This window comes from Nerophis ophidion, linkage group LG09 (genome assembly GCF_033978795.1).
Source record: "Nerophis ophidion isolate RoL-2023_Sa linkage group LG09, RoL_Noph_v1.0, whole genome shotgun sequence".
Taxonomy (NCBI): Eukaryota; Metazoa; Chordata; class Actinopteri; order Syngnathiformes; family Syngnathidae; genus Nerophis; species Nerophis ophidion.
Window position 1 is genome coordinate 5607932 of NC_084619.1, and position 18350 is coordinate 5626281.

General features: G+C 42.1%; 1 protein-coding gene across 1 annotated transcript in view; it reads left to right on the forward strand.

Annotated features, from left to right (window-relative positions):
• Positions 1 to 18350, forward strand: part of LOC133559760 (uncharacterized) — a 177077-nt gene that overhangs the window by 108486 nt on the left and 50241 nt on the right. The window contains exons 42-50 of the mRNA XM_061911829.1: positions 2501 to 2578; positions 3113 to 3220; positions 3291 to 3407; positions 7064 to 7263; positions 7341 to 7442; positions 8498 to 8591; positions 10070 to 10155; positions 13652 to 13823; positions 17908 to 18119. Coding sequence (XP_061767813.1) covers positions 2501 to 2578; positions 3113 to 3220; positions 3291 to 3407; positions 7064 to 7263; positions 7341 to 7442; positions 8498 to 8591; positions 10070 to 10155; positions 13652 to 13823; positions 17908 to 18119 — 1169 coding nt within the window. The remainder of the gene's footprint in view (positions 1 to 2500; positions 2579 to 3112; positions 3221 to 3290; positions 3408 to 7063; positions 7264 to 7340; positions 7443 to 8497; positions 8592 to 10069; positions 10156 to 13651; positions 13824 to 17907; positions 18120 to 18350) is intronic.

The window sequence follows — 18350 nt, forward strand, 5'->3', positions numbered from 1 at the left end:
TGAAGAAACCACTGCACGTAAGCGATGATATTACGGACCTTTGATCCCTCAGGCGGTACTGCATCAAAACCCGACATCAGTGTGTAAAGGATATCACCACATGGGCTCAGGAACACTTCATAAAACCACAGTCAGGAACTACAGTTGGTCGTTACATCTGTAAGTGCAAGTAAAGACTCTACTATGCAAAGCTAAAGCCATAGCTCAGTTGGTAGAGTGGCCGTGTCAGCAACTTGAGGGTTGCAGGTTCAATTCCCGCTTGTGCCATCCTAGTTACTGCCGTTGTGTCCTTGGGCAAGACACTTTACCCACCTGCTCCCAGTGCCACCCACACTGGTTTAAATGTAACGTAGATATTGGGTTTCACTATGTAAAGCGCTTTGAGTCACTTGAGAAAAGCGCTATATAAATATAATTCACTTCACTTCACATTTATCAACAACACCCAGGAACGCCGCCGGCTTCGCTGGGCCCGAGCTCATCTAAGATGGACTGATGCAAAGTGGAGAAGTGTTCTGTGGTCTGACAGTCCACATTTCAAATTATATTTGGAAACTGTGGACGTGGTGTCCTCCTGAACAAAGAGGAAGATAACCATCCGGATTGTTATAGGCTTAACGTTCAAAAGCCAGCGTCTGTGATGGTATGGGGGTGTATTAGTGCCCAAGGCATGGGTAACTTACACATCTGTGAAGGCACCATTAATGCTGAATGGTCCATACAGGTTTTGGAGCAACATATGTTGTCATCCAAGCAACGTTCTAATGGACGCCCCTGCTTATTTCAGCAAAACAATGCCAAGCCACGTGTTACAACAGCGTGGCTTTGTAATAAAAGAATGCGGGTACTTTCCTGGCCCGCCTGCAGTCCAGACCTGTCTCCCATGGAAAATGTGTGGTGCATTATGAAGTGTAAAATACGACAAAAGGACTGTTGAACAACTTAAGCTGTACATCAAGCAAGGATGGGAAAGAATTCCACTTTCAAAGCTTCAACAATTAGTTTCCTCAGTTCCCAAACGTTTATTGAGTGTTGTTAAAAGAAAATGTGATGTAACACAGTGGTGAACATGCCCTTTCCCAACTACTTTGGCACATGTTGCAGTTAATTATTTTTTGCAAAAATTTATGTTTAAAGTTTATGAGTTTGAACATCAAATATGTTGTCTTTGTAGCATATTCAACTGAATATGGGTTGAAAAGGATTTGCAAATCATTGTATTCCGTTTATATTTACATCTAACACAATTTCCCAACTCATATGGAAACGGGGTTTGTACATATGGGTGTTAATGACACAGCTTTGCAACAGTTGATATTCTAGTTTCAAGCATGTTTTACTCAACATAGATCATAAGATCTCAGCAACAAGCTGTAATATCTTACTGAGATCATTTAGGACCAAAACCCTTAAAACAAGTAAAACACTAACATAAAATCTGGTTAGCGAGAAGTAGAAGTGAAGTGAATTATATTTATTTAGCGCTTTTCTCTAGTGACTCAAAGCGCTTTACATAGTGAAACCCAATATCAATCAATCAATCAATGTTTACTTATATAGCCCTAAATCACTAGTGTCTCAAAGGGCTGCACAAACCACTACGACATCCTCGGTAGGCCCACATAAGGGCAAGGAAAACTCACACCCAGTGGGACATCGGTGACAATAATGACTATGAGAACATGATACTGTGATACTGATGATACTGATGACTATGAGAACATATGAGAACATGATACTGTGAAAGATCAATCCATAATGGATCCAACACAGTCGCGAGAGTCCAGTCCAAAGCGGATCCGACACAGCAGCGAGAGTCCCGTTCACAGCGGAGCCAGTAGGAAACCATCCCAAGCGGAGGCTGATCAGCAGCGCAGAGATGTCCCCAGCCGATACACAGGCGAGCAGTACATGGCCACCGGATCGGACCGGACTCCCTCCACAAAGGAGAGTGGGACATAGAAGAAAAAGAAGAGAAACGGCAGATCAACTGGTCTAAAAAGGGAGTCTATTTAAAGGCTAGAGTATACAAATGAGTTTTAAATATCTAAGTTACATTTTTAAACCAGCGTGGGTGGCACTGGGAGCAGGTGGGTAAAGTGTCTTGCCCAAGGACACAACGGCAGTGACTAGGATGGCGGAAGCAGGAATCGAACCTGCAACCCTCCAGTTGCTGACACGGCCACTCTACCAACCGAGCTATACCGCTCGGTTGCTAATTAAAGTCTTAATTAGCACAGGTGCGTGAGTCCCAACAAATGAGGCAGGTGAAACTAATGAGTTGACATGGTAACTGAAACAATGGAGTGTAAACGGAAAGTAGTATCTTAGACAGAAAATAAGCAAATATCACCCTTATTTGAGATATGTGATCTTACTTAGATTTCAGTTTTTGCATTGTAGGACAGCTCTAGTCAGAATATATACAGTGTATTTGTTATGGATCCCCTAAAAAGCTTTCCTTTGTCGTTGATATCCCATTTATCTACAATATTTACAGTCGACACACCAACAAGGTCTTCCCCAGAGAGGGAAATCATCTGTGTAACCCTCAAGAAGGATCCCAAACTTGGCTTTGGTGAGTTTTCCGCAAAGACTTTGCTGTGAGCCTCCATGAAAAATGAATGTCAACAATTGCCACTTAGGGCTTCACGGTGGCAGAGGGGTTAGTGCGTCTGCCTCACAATATGAAGGTCCTGCAGTCCTGGGTTCAAATCCAGGCTCGGGATCTTTCTGTGTGGAGTTTGCATGTTCTCCCCGTGAATGCGTGGGTTCCCTCCGGGTACTCCGGCTTCCTCCCACTTCCAAAGACATGCACCTGGGGATAGGCCCCTCCCACTTCCAAAGACATGCACCTGGGGATAGGTTGATTGGCAACACTAAATTGGCCCTAGTGTGTGAATGTTGTTTGTATATCTGTGTTGGCCCTGCGATGAGGTGGAGACTTGTCCAGGGTGTATCCCGCCTTCCGCCCGATTGTAGCTGAGATAGGCGCCAGCGCCCCCCGCGACCCCGAAAGGGAATAAGCGGTAGAAAATGGATGGAATTGCCACTTACCTAATTCCTTAAACGTCTGACTTTTGTCTTTGCTTCCGCGCTGGTCCTGTTTCAGGCTTTGTGATCGTAGGTGAGGACAATACAGGTAAACTCGACCTTGGGATCTTCATTGCCTCCATTGTGCCCGATGGACCTGCGGACAAAGATGGACGGATCAAAGCCGGTATGTCTGGAAGGCACATGAAGGCAGAAACCAGGTGAGGCGCCATCGCTGATTTATGTTCTTATTCCAGGCGGACGTCTAATCTCCCTAAATAAGACCAGTTTGGAAGGGGTAACATTCAGCGATGCTGCTGTCATCTTGCAGAGTAGTCCTGAGGAGGTGGAGCTGATCGTGTCTCAGCCAAAACGTAACTCCTCATCATACTACTGAAGCTCTACTTTGAAATAGAGTTGTGGTCAAACTTTGACATACACTTGTAAAGAACATAATGTCATGGCTGTCTCGAGTTTCCAATCATTTCAACAACTCTTATTTTTTTGTGATCGAGTGATTGGAGCACATACTTGTTGGTCACAAAAAACATTCATGAAGTTTGGTTCTTTTATGAATTTATTATGGGTCTACTGAACATGTGACCAAGGCATCTGGGTCAAAAGTATACATACAGCAATGTTTATATTTGGTTACATGTCCCTTGGGCAAGTTTTACTGCAATAAGGCGCTTTTGGTAGCCATCCACAAGCTTCTGGTTGAATTTTTGACCACTCCTCTTGACAAAATTGGTGCCGTTCAGCTAAATTTGTTGATTTTCTGACATGGACTTGTTTCTGACATCACATGGACAAAGATAAGACCTTCTGGAGGAAAGTTCTGTGGTCAGATGAAACAAAAATTGAGCTGTTTGGCCACAATGCCCAGCAATATGTTTGGAGGAGAAAAGGTGAGGCCTTTAATCCCAGGAACATCATACCTACTGTCAAGCATGGTGGTGGTAGTATTATGCTCTGGCCCTGTTTTGCTGGCAATGGTGTCCAGAGAGTAAATAGGACAAAGAAAAAGAAGGATTACCTCCAAATTCTTCAGGACGACCTAAGATCAGGCTAGAATTAAAGGCCTACTGAAAGCCACTACTACCGACCACCAATCTGGTAGTTTATATACCAATGATAAAATCTTAACTTGCAACACATGCCAATACGGACTTTTTAGTTTACTAAATTGCAATTTTAAATTTCGCGCAAAGTATCCTGGTCAAAAACGTTGGTCATTTTGGTCCAGCCCCGATCACAGCTATAAGTCGTCTGCTTTAATCGCTTAATTACACAGTATTCTGGACATCTGTGTTGCTGAATCTTTTGCAATTTGTTCAATTAATAATGGAGCCGTCAAAGAAGAAAGATGTAGGTGGGAAGCGGTGTATTGCGGCCGCCTTTAGCAACACAAACACAGCCGGTGTTTCCTTGTTTACATTGCCGACTGATGACGGTGAAGCTTTACTATGGAACAGAGCAGTCAAGCGAACATAGTTCCCCTACCACATGTCAACCGGCAGGTTTCGGTGAGAAAATGATGGTAATAAGTCGGCTCTTACCGTGGACATGAGCGGAGAGCTTGCGTCGTTCCTCGTGCACCTGTCAAAGAGGCAGCTGTGGACTCTTTCCTCCTCCGACCGGCCGCCCCCGAACATGGGATGCTTCCACCGTGGAAGAGGGGGGGGAAAAAAACTCAGCCCGACCCCAACGGCTGCCTTACTTCACCTTGTCGAGAAACGTGGCTTCCCTCAGAGACATTGGCGGTCACCACACCCCTCCGACTTTCACTAAAACGCTAAAACACTCGTAACACAATAAGCAGTTAAGGGATTTTCCAGAATTATCCTGATAAATTTATCTAATAACATCTATTTTCTTTTTTTTCCCTAGTCCTTCACTCTCACTTTCCTCATCCACGAATCTTTCATCCTCGCTCAAATTAATGGGGAAATCGTCGCTTTCTCGGTCCAAATCGCTCTCGCTGCTGGTGGCTATGATTGTAAACAATGTGAGGATGTGAGGAGCTCCACAACCCGTGACATCACGCGCACATCGTCTGCTACTTCCGGTACAGGCAAGGCTTTTTTATTAGTGACCAAAAGTTGCGAACTTTATCGTCGATGTTCTCTACTAAATCCTTTCAGCAAAAATATGGCAATATCGCGAAATGATCAAGTATGACACATAGAATGGACCTGCTATCCCCGTTTAAATAAGAACATCATTTCAGTAGGCCTTTAAGGTTTTAGAATGGCCTTCCCAAAGTCCTGACTTAAACGTGTGGACAATGCTGAAGAAACAAGTCCATGTCAAAAAACCAACAAATTTAGCGTAAGTGCACCAAATTTGTCAAGAGGAGTGGTCAAAAATTCAACCAGAAGCTTGTGGATGGCTACCAAAAGCGCCTTATTGCAGTAAAACTTGCCAAAGGGTTGGAATAGGGTTGGTGATGAGTTCAAACCAAAGACTATAAAAAAGGGACCCATTACCTCCCTGCTTGGCACTCAGGAACAAGGGTTGGAACTGGGGGTTAAATCACCAAAAAATGATTCCCGGGCACGGCCACTGCTGCTGCTCACTGCTGCTGCTCACTGCTCCCCTTTGCTCCTACGGGGTGATCAAGGGTGATGGGTCAAATGCAGAGAGTAATTTCGCCACATCTAGTGTGTGTGTGGCAATCATTGTTACTTTAACTTTTTAACGTTGTAACCAAATATTAACATTGCTGTATGTATACTTTAGACCAGGGGTGCCCATTACGTCGACCGCGAGCTACCAGTCGACCGCGGGGGGTGTGTCAGTCGATCTCCAGCCAGCCTTTTAAAAAAAATAGACCTAAAAATGAGTGATCATCAATCTTCACCAAGACGTCACTTAAATGACATTCACGGTACCGGAGGGTCTTGTGAGATGACGCTGGCTGCTGCAAGATCATTATTATGAAAATATGACCGAGAGGAAGGCGAGAAACACTTTTTATTTCAACAGACTCTCGCGCCGTACCTTCCGTCAAAACTCTAAAGGCCGACTGCACATTTCCTATCTTCACAATAAAAGCCCTGCTTCATGCTGCCTGCGCTAACTAAATACAGAGTCTCGGAAAACTGGCGTGCACAAGCGATCCCTCAGAAAGCTGGCGTGCACATCACTTGTGCACGCCAGCTTTCCCAGACTCTGTATTTAGTTAGCGCAGGCAGCATGAAGCAGGGCTTTTATTGTGAAGATAGGAAATGTGCAGTCGGCCTTTAGAGTTTTGACGGAAGGGACGGCGCGAAAGTCTGTTGAAATAAAAAGTGTTTCTCGCCTTCCTCTCTGTCATTTTTTCATAATAATGAACTGGCAGCAGCCAGCGTCATCTCACAAGACCCTCGGGTGCCGTGAATGTCAATCAAGCAAGCTACGGAATTTGCCGCCAATGTTTTTCTTGTAAAGTGTATGGAAGCTGGATGAATTAGATGCCAAAAACCAACCACTTTCATGTGGTATTGTACAGAAAGGCCAACTTTTTTTCTCCTCCATTTGAAAATGTGGGCGTTATCATCATTACTGTCTGATTCCAATCAATGCAAGTCATCAGAATCAGGTAATACACCAACTTATATTCTTGTCTTTGTGAAAGAAAGACATCTATATGTGTTACACATGCTTGTATTATCATTAAACACATTTAACTTGTTTACAAAAATGTCTCTTTCATAAATAAATAAATATAAATGATATATATAAATGAGGTAGATCCCCTCGAGTTGGTCAATTGAAAAGTAGCTCGCCTGCAGAAAAAGTGTGGGCACCCCTGCTTTAGACCCAGCAGATTTGCTCACATTTTCAGTAGACCCTTAATAAATCCACAAAAGAACCAAACTTCATGAATGTTTTTTGTGACCAACAAGTATGTGCTCCAATCACAAAATAAGAGTTGTAGAAATGATTGGAAACTGAAGACAGCCATGACATTATGTTCTTTACAAGTGTATGTCAACTTTTGACCAGGACAGTAACAGGTGTCAACATTTTGGTTTCCCCTGATCAGAGTGTCTAAAAGACAGTAAGAACTCCCTGTGCCAAAGCACCCTGGGGTTGGCCTTGGAGAGGAGCTTTGGCTCTCAGACCACACTAAGCGGCACCGAGTTCCGCCACGCCATGGATGAACTGGAGGAGGCCATCAGCATGGCTACCCCCAAACGGAATCGGAAACTTCACATTCCGGTGGTGCGAATACACGACGCGCAGGTTAGCAAAGTATGGAGTCGACCAAGGTAAAGTGTCCTTTTTTTAAATTACAACTGTACCTATTTTCTGTTTTTAAGGACATTTGCTCCAGATCTCCTTCAGTCCTAAGTCTAAAAGCTGGGGAGAAGTTTGTAGTGGAGCTAAAGAAGAGCAGCGGGAGTCTCGGCATCAGTGTTGCAGTGAGTGAAATGATTCTTATTTCTCAATTAAGGGACCAAAACCCAGTATGTGAGGCGCTTACTTGTTTGTCTTTATTTACTTTATGCAAGCAGTTGTCTTGTTCCACCTCAATGATTCATGGAACATCATTAGTAATTTTTCCTGATTAAGATTAATTTTAGAATTTTGATGACATGTTAAAATCCAATTTGCACTTTGTTATAATATATAACAAATTGGACGAAGCTATATTTCTAAAAGACAAATCATTATTTATTGTAGATTTTCCAGAACAAAAATGTTAAAATAAATTCAAGACTTTGAAATATGATTTAAATTTGATTCTACAGATTTTCTAAATTTGCCAGAACATTTTTTTTTTATTTTAATCATAAGTTTGAAGAAATATTTCACAAATATTCTTCGGCGAAAAAACAGAAGCTAAAATGAAGAATTAAATTAAAATGTATTTATTTTTCTTTAAAATAAAATAAAAAATACTTGAACATTGATTTAAATTGTCAGGAAAGAAGAGGAAGGAATTAAAAGGTAAAAAGGTATATGTGTTTAAAAATCCTAAAATCATTTCTAAGGTTGTATTTTTTCTCTAAAATTGTCTTTCTGAAAGTTATAAGAAGCAAAGTAAAAAAAAAATGAATTTATTTAAACAAGTGAAGACCAAGTCTTTAAAATATTTTCTTGTATTTTCAAATTCTATTTGAGTTTTTTCTCTCTTAGAATTAAAAATGTAGAGCAAAGCGAGACCAGCTTGCTAGTAAATAATAAAAATTAAAAAAATAGAGGCAGCTCACTGGTAAGTGCTGCTATTGGAGCTATTTTTAGAACAGGCCAGCGGGCGACTCATCTGGTCCTTACGGGCTACCTGGTGCCCGCGGGCACCACGTTGGTGACCCCTGCTCTAAATGTTAAGGCCAGCTTTAGACAGTATTTTACCTAAATGCAGACATCTTAGTGAGCCGAAACAGAGAAGAGACAAAAATGTACAAAACGTGATACTTTACTGTGAGTTTGTGAGTGACACTGCCTGAATATTTCTTTGTGTTCAAATTCAAAGGGAGGAATAAACACAAACATGAAATATGGAGGCATCTACATCAAAACTCTGGTCTCTGGCGGTGCTGCAGACCAAGATGGACGCATTCAAATTGGTAATTTATATTTATATCTTTTTTTTTCTTCTTTTTTTTTTTACAAACCCCGTTTCCATATGAGTTGGGAAATTGTGTTGGATGTAAATATAAACCCCTTTGTCCACAACTGCGTGAGCAAATAGTCAAACAGTTTAAGAACAACGTTTCTCAAAGTGCAATTGCAAGAAATTTAGGGATTTCAACATCTACGGTCTATAATATCATCAAAAGGTTCAAAGAATCTGGAGAAATCTCTCAAGCGGCATGGCCCGAAACCAACATTGAATGAGCGTGACCTTCGATCCCTCAGACGGCACTGTATCAAAAACCGACATCAATCTCTAAAGGATATCACCACATGGGCTCAGGAACGCTTCAGAAAACCACTGTCACTAAATACAATTATTTGCTACATCTGTAAGTGCAAGTTAAAGCTCTGCTATGCAAAGCGAAAGCCATTTATCAACAACATCCAGAAACGCCGCCGGCTTCTCTGGGCCCGAAATCATCCAAGATGGACTGATGCAAAGTGGAAACGTGGTCTGACGAGTCCACATTTGAAATTTTTGGGGGAAATATTCGACATTGTGTCATCCGGAACAAAGGGGAAGCGAAACATCCAGACTGTTATCGATGCAAAGTTCAAAAGCCAGCATCTGTGATGGTATGGGGGTGCATTAGTGCCCAAGGCATGGGTAACTTACACATCTGTAAAGGTACCTTTAATGCGGAAAGGTACATACAGGTTTTGGAACAACATATGCTGCCATCTAAGCGCCGTCTTTTTCATGGACGCCCCTGCTTATTTCAGCAAGACAATGTCAAGCCACATTCAGCACGTGTTACAACAGCGTGGCTTCGTAAAAAAAAGAGTGCGGGTACTTTCCTGGCCCGCCTGCAGTCCAGACCTGTCTCCCATCAAAAATGTGTGGCCCATTATGAAGCGTAAAATACGACAGCGGAGACCCCGGACTGTTGAACGACTGAAGCTCTGCATAAAACAAGAATGGGAAAGAATTCCACTTTCAAAGCTTTAACAATTACTTTCCTCATTTCCCAAATGTTTGAGTGTTGTTAAAAGAAAAGGTGATGTAACACAGTGGTGAACATGCCCTTTCCCAACTACTTTGGCACCTGTTGCAGCCATGAAATTGTAATTTAATTATTTGCCAAAAAAAAAAAGTTTATCAGTTTGAACATCAAATATCTTGTCTTTGTAGTTGAATATGGGTTGAAAATTATTTGCAAATCATTGTATTCTGTTTATATTTACGTCTAACACAATTTCCCAACTCATATGGAAACGGGGTTTGTACTTTTTTATTGTTATTGGAATACTGTATATACTTATGTTTGGATGAAGTGTTTTGCTTGTTCATGCTTTACTGAACAGGATTGACTCTGATTTGATGACATGTGCATCAAACACACACACATTGCTGTATTGATGCTGCTAATGATGACGATGATGAGATTGGTGTGTTGGTCTATGACAGGGGACAGACTGCTGGAGGTTGACGGCTCCAACCTGAGGGCCGTGACTCACCAACAAGCTGTGGAGTGCCTGAAGCGGACTGAGGAGGTTGACGCGCGCACACGTACATCTGCACACACTGCAGCATGATCACATTCATGCGCAGGACTAAAAACACACTATGACTCCTTTGTCATCAAGTATACGTTGTTGTGGGAGAACATATGTTGGATTGCCCTTAAGAATTGTGGTCCCCAACTGTAAGCTATCAGGTTTATGTCCCACTAGACCAGGGGTAGGCAACCTATGGCTCTCGAGCCAGATGTGGCTCTTTTGATGACTGCATCTGGCTCTCAGATAAATCTGAGCTGACATTGCTTAACACGATAAGTAATGAATAATTCCACTGGTAATCACCATGTTAGAAATAACGTTCAAAATATAAAAGATTCTTCAGAGTTTGCACTGGCTCCCCTGTTCATTTTAGAATTGATTTTAAAACATTGCTGTTTGTTTTTAAATCTTTACATGGACTGGCACCTCAATATATCTCGGACCTCATCCAAATTTACAGTCCTGCGCGCGCTCTGAGGTCCGAGAGCCAGCTCCAGCTCGTGGTGCCCAAGACCAGACTGAAGACCAGGGGAGACAGGGCCTTCTCTAAGCTCTGGAACACTCTGCCGCTCCATGTTCAAACTGCTTCCACAGTGGAGTGTTTTAAGTCTCGTCTTAAGACCCACTTTTATTCTTTGGCTTTTAACACTACGTGAGTTGTGTGGTCCTCTGTCCTCTGTGTTTTTTATACACTTTGATTTCTATTTTACTGTTTTATTCAATTTTACCCTCGGTTGGTAGAGCGGCCGTGCCAGCAACTTGAGGGTTGCAGGTTCGATTCCCGCTTCCGCCATCCTAGTCACTGCCGTTGTGTCCTTGGGCAAGACACTTTACCCACCTGCTCCCAGTGCCACCCACACTGGTTTAAATGTAACTTGGATATTGGGTTTCACTATGTAAAGCGCTTTGAGTCACTAGAGAAAAGCGCTATATAAATATATAATTCACTAATTCACTAATCATATTTGTTTTTATATAGTTTTTTTTAATATTGGTTTTGTATTTATTTATTTTTTGTTTTTATTCAGTCATTGGTGGAGCATAATATTGTTTTTTTCATATTGTTTTTAACATGGCTGTGCAGCACTTTGGAAACGTTATTGTTTAAATGTGCTATATAAATAAAGTGAATTGGATTGGATTGGATGAATGAAATGTGGACTCGTCCGACCACAGAACACTTTTCCACTTTGCATCAGTCCATCTTAGATGAGAAGCCGGTGGCGTTTCTGGATGTTGTTGATAAATGGCTTTCGTTTTGCATATTAGAGCTTTAACTTGCACTTACAGACATAGCGACAAAAAGTATTTAGTGACAGTGGTTTTCTGAAGTGTTCCTGAGCACGTGGTGATATCCTTTAGGGATTGATGTCGGTTTTTGATACAGTGCCGTCTGAGGGATCGAAGGTCACGGTCATTCAATGTTGGTTTCCGGCCATGCTGCTTACGTGGAGTGATTTCTCCAGATTCTCTGAACATTTTGATGATATTATGGAGCGTAGATGTTGAAATCCCTAAATTTCTTGCAATTGCACTTTGAGAAACGTTGTTCTTAAACTGTTTGACTATTTGCTCACGCAGTTGTGGACAAAGGGGTGTACCTCGCCCCATCCTTTCTTGTGAAAGACTGAGCATTTTTTGGGAAGCTGTTTTTATACCCAATCATGGCACCCACCTGTTCCCAATTAGCCTGCACACCTGTGGGATGTTCCAAATAAGTGTTTGATGAGCATTCCTCAACTTCATCAGTATTTATTGCCACTTTTCCCAACTTCTTTGTGACATGTTGCTGGCATCAATTTCTAAAGTAATGATTGTTTTAAAAAAAAAAAAAGTTTATCAGTTTGAACATCAAATATGTTGTCTTTGTAGCATATTCAACTGAATATGGGTTGAAAATGATTTGCAAATCATTGTATTCTGTTTATATTTACATTTAACAATTTCCCAACTCGTATGGAAACGGGATTTGTAGATCAGTTAAAAGTTAAGGTACAATGATTGTCACACACACTATCTGTGGTGAAATTTGCCTTCTGCATTTGACCCATCCCCTTGTTCACCCCCTGGGAAGTGAGGGGAGCAGTGGGCAGCAGTGGTGGCCGCGCCCGGGAATCATTTTTGGTGATTTAACCCCCAATTCCAACCCTTGATGCTGAGTGCCAAGCAGGGAGGTAATGGGTCCCATTTTTATACTCATAACCTACCGATATCAGGGCGGACTCTCTAACCCAGGGGTGCCCACACTTTTTCTGCAGGCGAGCTACTTTTCAATTGACCAACTCGAGGGGATCTACCTCATTTATATATATCATTTATATTTATTTATTTATGAAAGAGACATTTTTGTAAACAAGTTAAATGTGTTTAATGATAATACAAGCATGTGTAACACATATAGATGTCTTTCTTTCACAAAGACAAGAATATAAGTTGGTGTATTACCTGATTCTGATGACTTGCATTGATTGGAATCAGACAGTAATGATGATAACGCCCACATTTTCAAATGGAGGAGAAAAAAAGTTGTCCTTTCTGTACAATACCACATGAAAGTGGTTGGTTTTTGGCATCTAATTCATCCAGCTTCCATACACTTTACAAGAAAAACATTGGCGGCAAATTCCGTAGCTTGCTTGATTGACATTCACGGCACCCGAGGGTCTTGTGAGATGACGCTGGCTGCTGCCAGTTCATTATTATGAAAAAATGACAGAGAGGAAGGCGAGAAACACTTTTTATTTCAACAGACTTTCACGCCGTCCCTTCCGTCAAAACTCTAAAGGCCGACTGCACATTTCCTATCGTCACAATAAAAGCCCTGCTTCATGCTGCTTGCGCTAACAAAATAAGAGTCTCAGAAAGCTGGCGTGCACAAGCTGTCTGAGGGATCGCTTGTGCACGCCAGTTTTCCGAGACTCTGTATTTAGTTAGCGCAGGCAGCATGAAGCAGGGCTTTTATTGTGAAGATAGGAAATGTGCAGTCGGCCTTTAGAGTTTTGACGGAAGGTCTGTTGAAATACAAAGTGTTTCTCGCCTTCCTCTCGGTCATATTTTCATAATAATGATCTTGCAGCAGCCAGCGTCATCTCACAAGACCCTCCGGTACCGTGAATGTCATTTAAGTGACGTCTTGGTGAAGATTGATGATCACTCATTTTTAGGTCTATTTTTTTTAAAAGCCTGGCTGGAGATCGACTGACACACCCCCCGCGGTCGACTGGTAGCTCGCCATCGACGTAATGGGCACCCCTGCTCTAACCACTAAGTAGGTTAGAGGCCATTCAGAGAAACAAACATTTGTAACTAAAAAAAAAAAAGGTTTATGGGGACAATCCTTATCCTGTTGTATGCTATCAGATATTCTTGACAATATTGGCCCCACACACACACACACACACACACACACACACACACAAAAAATCACTGACAGAAATATCAATACAGTAGAAACATGTACAGTAAGATATTCAACTCTTGTTGCTGATAGGTGGTGAACCTGCTGCTGGAAAGAGAACCGACAGTCATCTTGGAGCCCAGGACCGACAACCCCTTCCCCACCTCCATTCACAGTGCATCACACGCACAGCCCCCCAGGACTGAGGTCTCCTTGGAAACAACCTTGAGTGGCCCAGCCAAGGACTACAGCTTTGTGACTGATGGTACGTGTGGACTGGGGAGGTCAAGGGGATAGGAGGAAAATGTGCTCGGCAAAGAAAAAAAACAAAAGATAGAGCGTATTAGACACACACACACACACACACACACACACACACACACACACACACACACACACACACACACACACAGCCTTGAGGTAACTGTGAGTCATCTGACAGTTACATTGTGGTTGCTGTCAGAGTCATCAAAAACTGATGCTGCTTTGTTACCCCCGAGACCCTTCACTGTCCAAGTCAGTTGTAAAAGGGACAATTCGCTGCCTCCACACAGCTAGTCTTTCTCTAAGAACGAACAATGAGGAGGAAAAATGACAGAAATAATGAAGATATGTTGTTGCAGCTTCTAAAGAAACTGTGCATGTGAATGCTCAAGAGCTGATGCTGGGATTAAATATAAGAAATGAAGGATTTGTGGAACTGTGGACCAGCTCTATACTCTTTGCAGGGTTCTTGAGGGTGCATGGGAGTTTGCCCAACCAGTCTACATGTGCTTTGTGGACTTGGAGAAGGCATTGGACCGTGTCCCTCGGGAAGTCCTGTGGGGAGTGCTCAGAGAGTATGGGGTATCGGACTGTCTTATTGTGGCGGTCCGTTCCCTGTACGATCAGTGCCAGAGCTTGGTCCGCATTGCTGGCAGTAAGTCGAACACATTTCCAGTGAGGGTTGGACTCCGCCAAGGCTGTCCTTTGTCACCGATTCTGTTCATAACTTTTATGGACAGAATTTCTAGGCGCAGTCAAGGCGTTGAGGGGTTCCGGTTTGGTGACCGCAGGATTAGGTCTCTGCTTTTTGCAGATGATGTGGTCCTGATGGCTTCATCTGACCGGGATCTTCAGCTCTCACTGGATCGGTTCGCAGCCGAGTGTGAAGCGACCGGAATGAGAATCAGCACCTCCAAGTCCGAGTCCATGGTTCTCGCCCGGAAAAGGGTGGAATGCCATCTCCGGGTTGGGGAGGAGACCCTGCCCCAAGTGGAGGAGTTCAAGTACCTAGGAGTCTTGTTCACGAGTGAGGGAAGAGTGGATCGTGAGATCGACAGGCGGATCGGTGCGGCGTCTTCAGTAATGCGGACGTTGTACCGATCCGTTGTGGTGAAGAAGGAGCTGAGCCGGAAGGCAAAGCTCTCAATTTACCGGTCGATCTACGTTCCCATCCTCACCTATGGTCATGAGCTTTGGGTCATGACCGAAAGGATAAGATCACGGGTACAAGCGGCCGGAATGAGTTTCCTCCGCCGTGTGGCGGGTCTCTCCCTTAGAGATAGGGTGAGAAGCTCTGCCATCCGGGAGGAACTCAAAGTAAAGCCGCTGCTCCACATCGAGAGGAGCCAGATGAGGTGATTCGGGCATCTGGTCAGGATGCCACCCGAACGCCTCCCTAGGGAGGTGTTTAGGGCACGTCCAACCGGTAGGAGGCCACGGGGAAGACCCAGGACACGTTGGGAAGACTATGTCTCCCGGCTGGCCTGGGAACGCCTCGGGATCCCCCGGGAAGAGCTAGACGAAGTGGCTGGGGAGAGGGAAGTCTGGGTTTCCCTGCTTAGGCTGTTGCCCCCGCGACCCGACCTCGGATAAGCGGAAGATGATGGATGGATGGATTTGTGTTAAATGAGGTACTTTAAAATGTATTTAAAAGAATGAATGCAACATTTATTATGGTTTCAATTGGAGGAGAAATGTGAAACTTGTACCACTTCTCTGTTGATGGATAAAATGTGTTATTATGGTAGGTTGCATATTTTCAAATGTTTAAAATTAAGGATGCACCGAAATGAAAATTTGTGGCCGAAGCCGAATAAAATTTAAACGCTTGGCCGAATGCCGAATAATGAATGCAGTTTTTCACAATTTTTTTTTATATTGCATAAATAGCCTACAATAAATATTTAGACATGTTTTTCGAACAAAGTAATTTTTTATTGAATATTGACTTTTTTTTTAATATTCCAGTAGCCTTTGCTTTTCAAAAAAAGCACAACGTTTTTCATTTATATTAGGCCTTCAAACAAAACATGCATTCCAAAAAAAATAAAGTGCATTAAAGTGGATAAACCCACAACAAATGAATTATTGTCCTTTTGGCAAAAGTCTGCTTAGCCACAGTAGATATGCTAATAATGTAAACAGAGGCCCCACTAAATCTCAATAAGTGTGTGCTTGTAACCTCATACACTTATACAGGTACACAACATATCCCAACGTCACCGCGTCAAAAAATTGCGTCACACGCCACTATTCGGCCTTGTTTTTAACTCATTCCACCGAAGGCTGAATGTGGCTTTTTTTGCCATATTCGGCCGAATATGTTCGTTTACCGATTAATCGGTGCATCCCTATTTAAAATAGATAGTCTGGATGTCCTGAATGAGATAAAGTTTAATTCGATATGGATCTCATCACACCGCTATTAAAAAACACAAGCATACATCTCAGATGAGCTGAACTTTTTGACCTTTCAAAGGTTTGAAACATGCGAGAAATGTAGAAGTACTTTAACAGTTGAAAATGTGAGAATTCAGCTTGTCATCCATCCATCCATTTTCTACCGCTTATTCCCTTTGGGGTCGCAGGGGGTGCTGGTTCCTATCTCAGCTACAATCGGGCGGAAGGCGGCGTACACCCTGGACAAGTCGACACCTCATCGCAGGGCCTCAGCTTGTCACAATTCACCCATATTTTTTTTAATAGTATTTAGAATACAACCAGAAAATACAAAAGCTGTAGTGTCCACCTTTAATTGAAATGTTAATACCGTAATTGTTAATGTATATCCAGTCTTATTGTATAATTATTAATATTATTATTACAATGAAGGGGATGAACAGTTTCTACGTGTAAATGTTACACTATAAGTGTTTTGGTCTGACTTCTCACATTAGCAGCAACTAGGGATGTAATGATAAATGTTAATAATGACAACCGCAGTAAAACTCCAGACGGTTACTGTTACGAATTTTATGAAAATAAAATGATCAAAAAGCCATGGTAGATAACAGCATTTTGTTAAACTCACGGACTGACTTGCACGAGCTCGTTAGTGTAAATGCTGACATGAAAACAACAGACATTAACGTCTTTCCCCAAGAACAAACGACATACCCCAATCTAAACTCACATAAACACTTTACTGTCGGAGCAATTAAGCTATTCAATTACACACATTGAACCTACCACCTGTGCTCTCTTAGGACAGACTAATCTATACCGTATTTTTCGGAGTATAAGTCGCACCTGCCAAAAATGCACAATAAAGAAGGAAAAAAACATATAGGTCGAATTTTTGGGGGGAAATTTATTTGATAAAATCCAACACCAAGAATAGACATTTGAAAGGCAATTTAAAATAAATAAAGAATAGTGAACAACAGGCTGAATAAGTGTACGTTATATGAGGCATAAATAACCAACTGAGAAGGTGCCTGCTATGTAATAATAATAATGGATTAGATTTATATCGCGCTTTTCTATTGTTAGATACTCAGAGTGCTCACAGAAGTTGGAACCCATCATTCATTCACACCTGTTGTTAGCCTAACATATTATGGTAAGAGTCATTCAAATAACTATAACATATAGAACATGCTATACGTTTACCAAACAATCTGTCACTCCTAATTGCTAAATCCCATGAACTCTTACACGTCTAGTCTCTTACGTGAATGAGCTAAATAATATTTGATATTTTACGGTAATGTGTTAATTTCACACAAGTCAATCCTGAGTTTAAGTCGCTATGAAAAAAACTGCGACTTATAGTCCGAAAAATACGGTATATAAGTAATTTTTGGGTGCATTCAACAATAACGCATAAATAATAACTGTGATCATTTTGGTCATGATAACAGTGATGTCTCATATCCTTACATCCCTGGCAGCAACCCACTTTTCTTACAACTAAATGGAACCATTATTAAGACTTGCACCTTTCCTATTGATTGCTGTTGTACTATATCAAAATAACTGTTGTTGAAAAAAAGGCATTAAAACAACAATCTGTTTGCACTTCACTGAACTGTACCATATACACATTTTTGAATGATTTCTCTCAAATTCTTCTTTTATCCTAGAAAACACGCATGAAGTGATACTGAAGAAAAGTTTGTCGGGGCTAGGCTTTAGTTTCAACATTTCCCAGCTGCACTCAGGTCCAGACAGGGGCAGCGTGGTTCGCATCAAGCGCCTGTTCCCGGGTCAGCCAGCTCTGGAAAGTGGTCTTTTACGAGAAGGGGACGTTATCCTATCCGTCAACAAGGAGCCTGTCAAGGATCTTTCCTACCAGGTATGTTCGCCCAAAGTTGCTGAGACGTAGTGTTTTAAAAAAGCAATTATTGAGCAACAGAAGGAAGTCTAGTTCGGCTCCCTCATGGCTGCACTAATCCTTTAATCTAAAGCAGGGGTCGGGAACCTTTTTGGCCTGAGAGAGCCATGAAAGCCAAATATTTTAAAATGTATTTCCGTAAGAGCCGTGTAATATTTTTTAACACTGAATACAATTAAATGTGTGCATTTT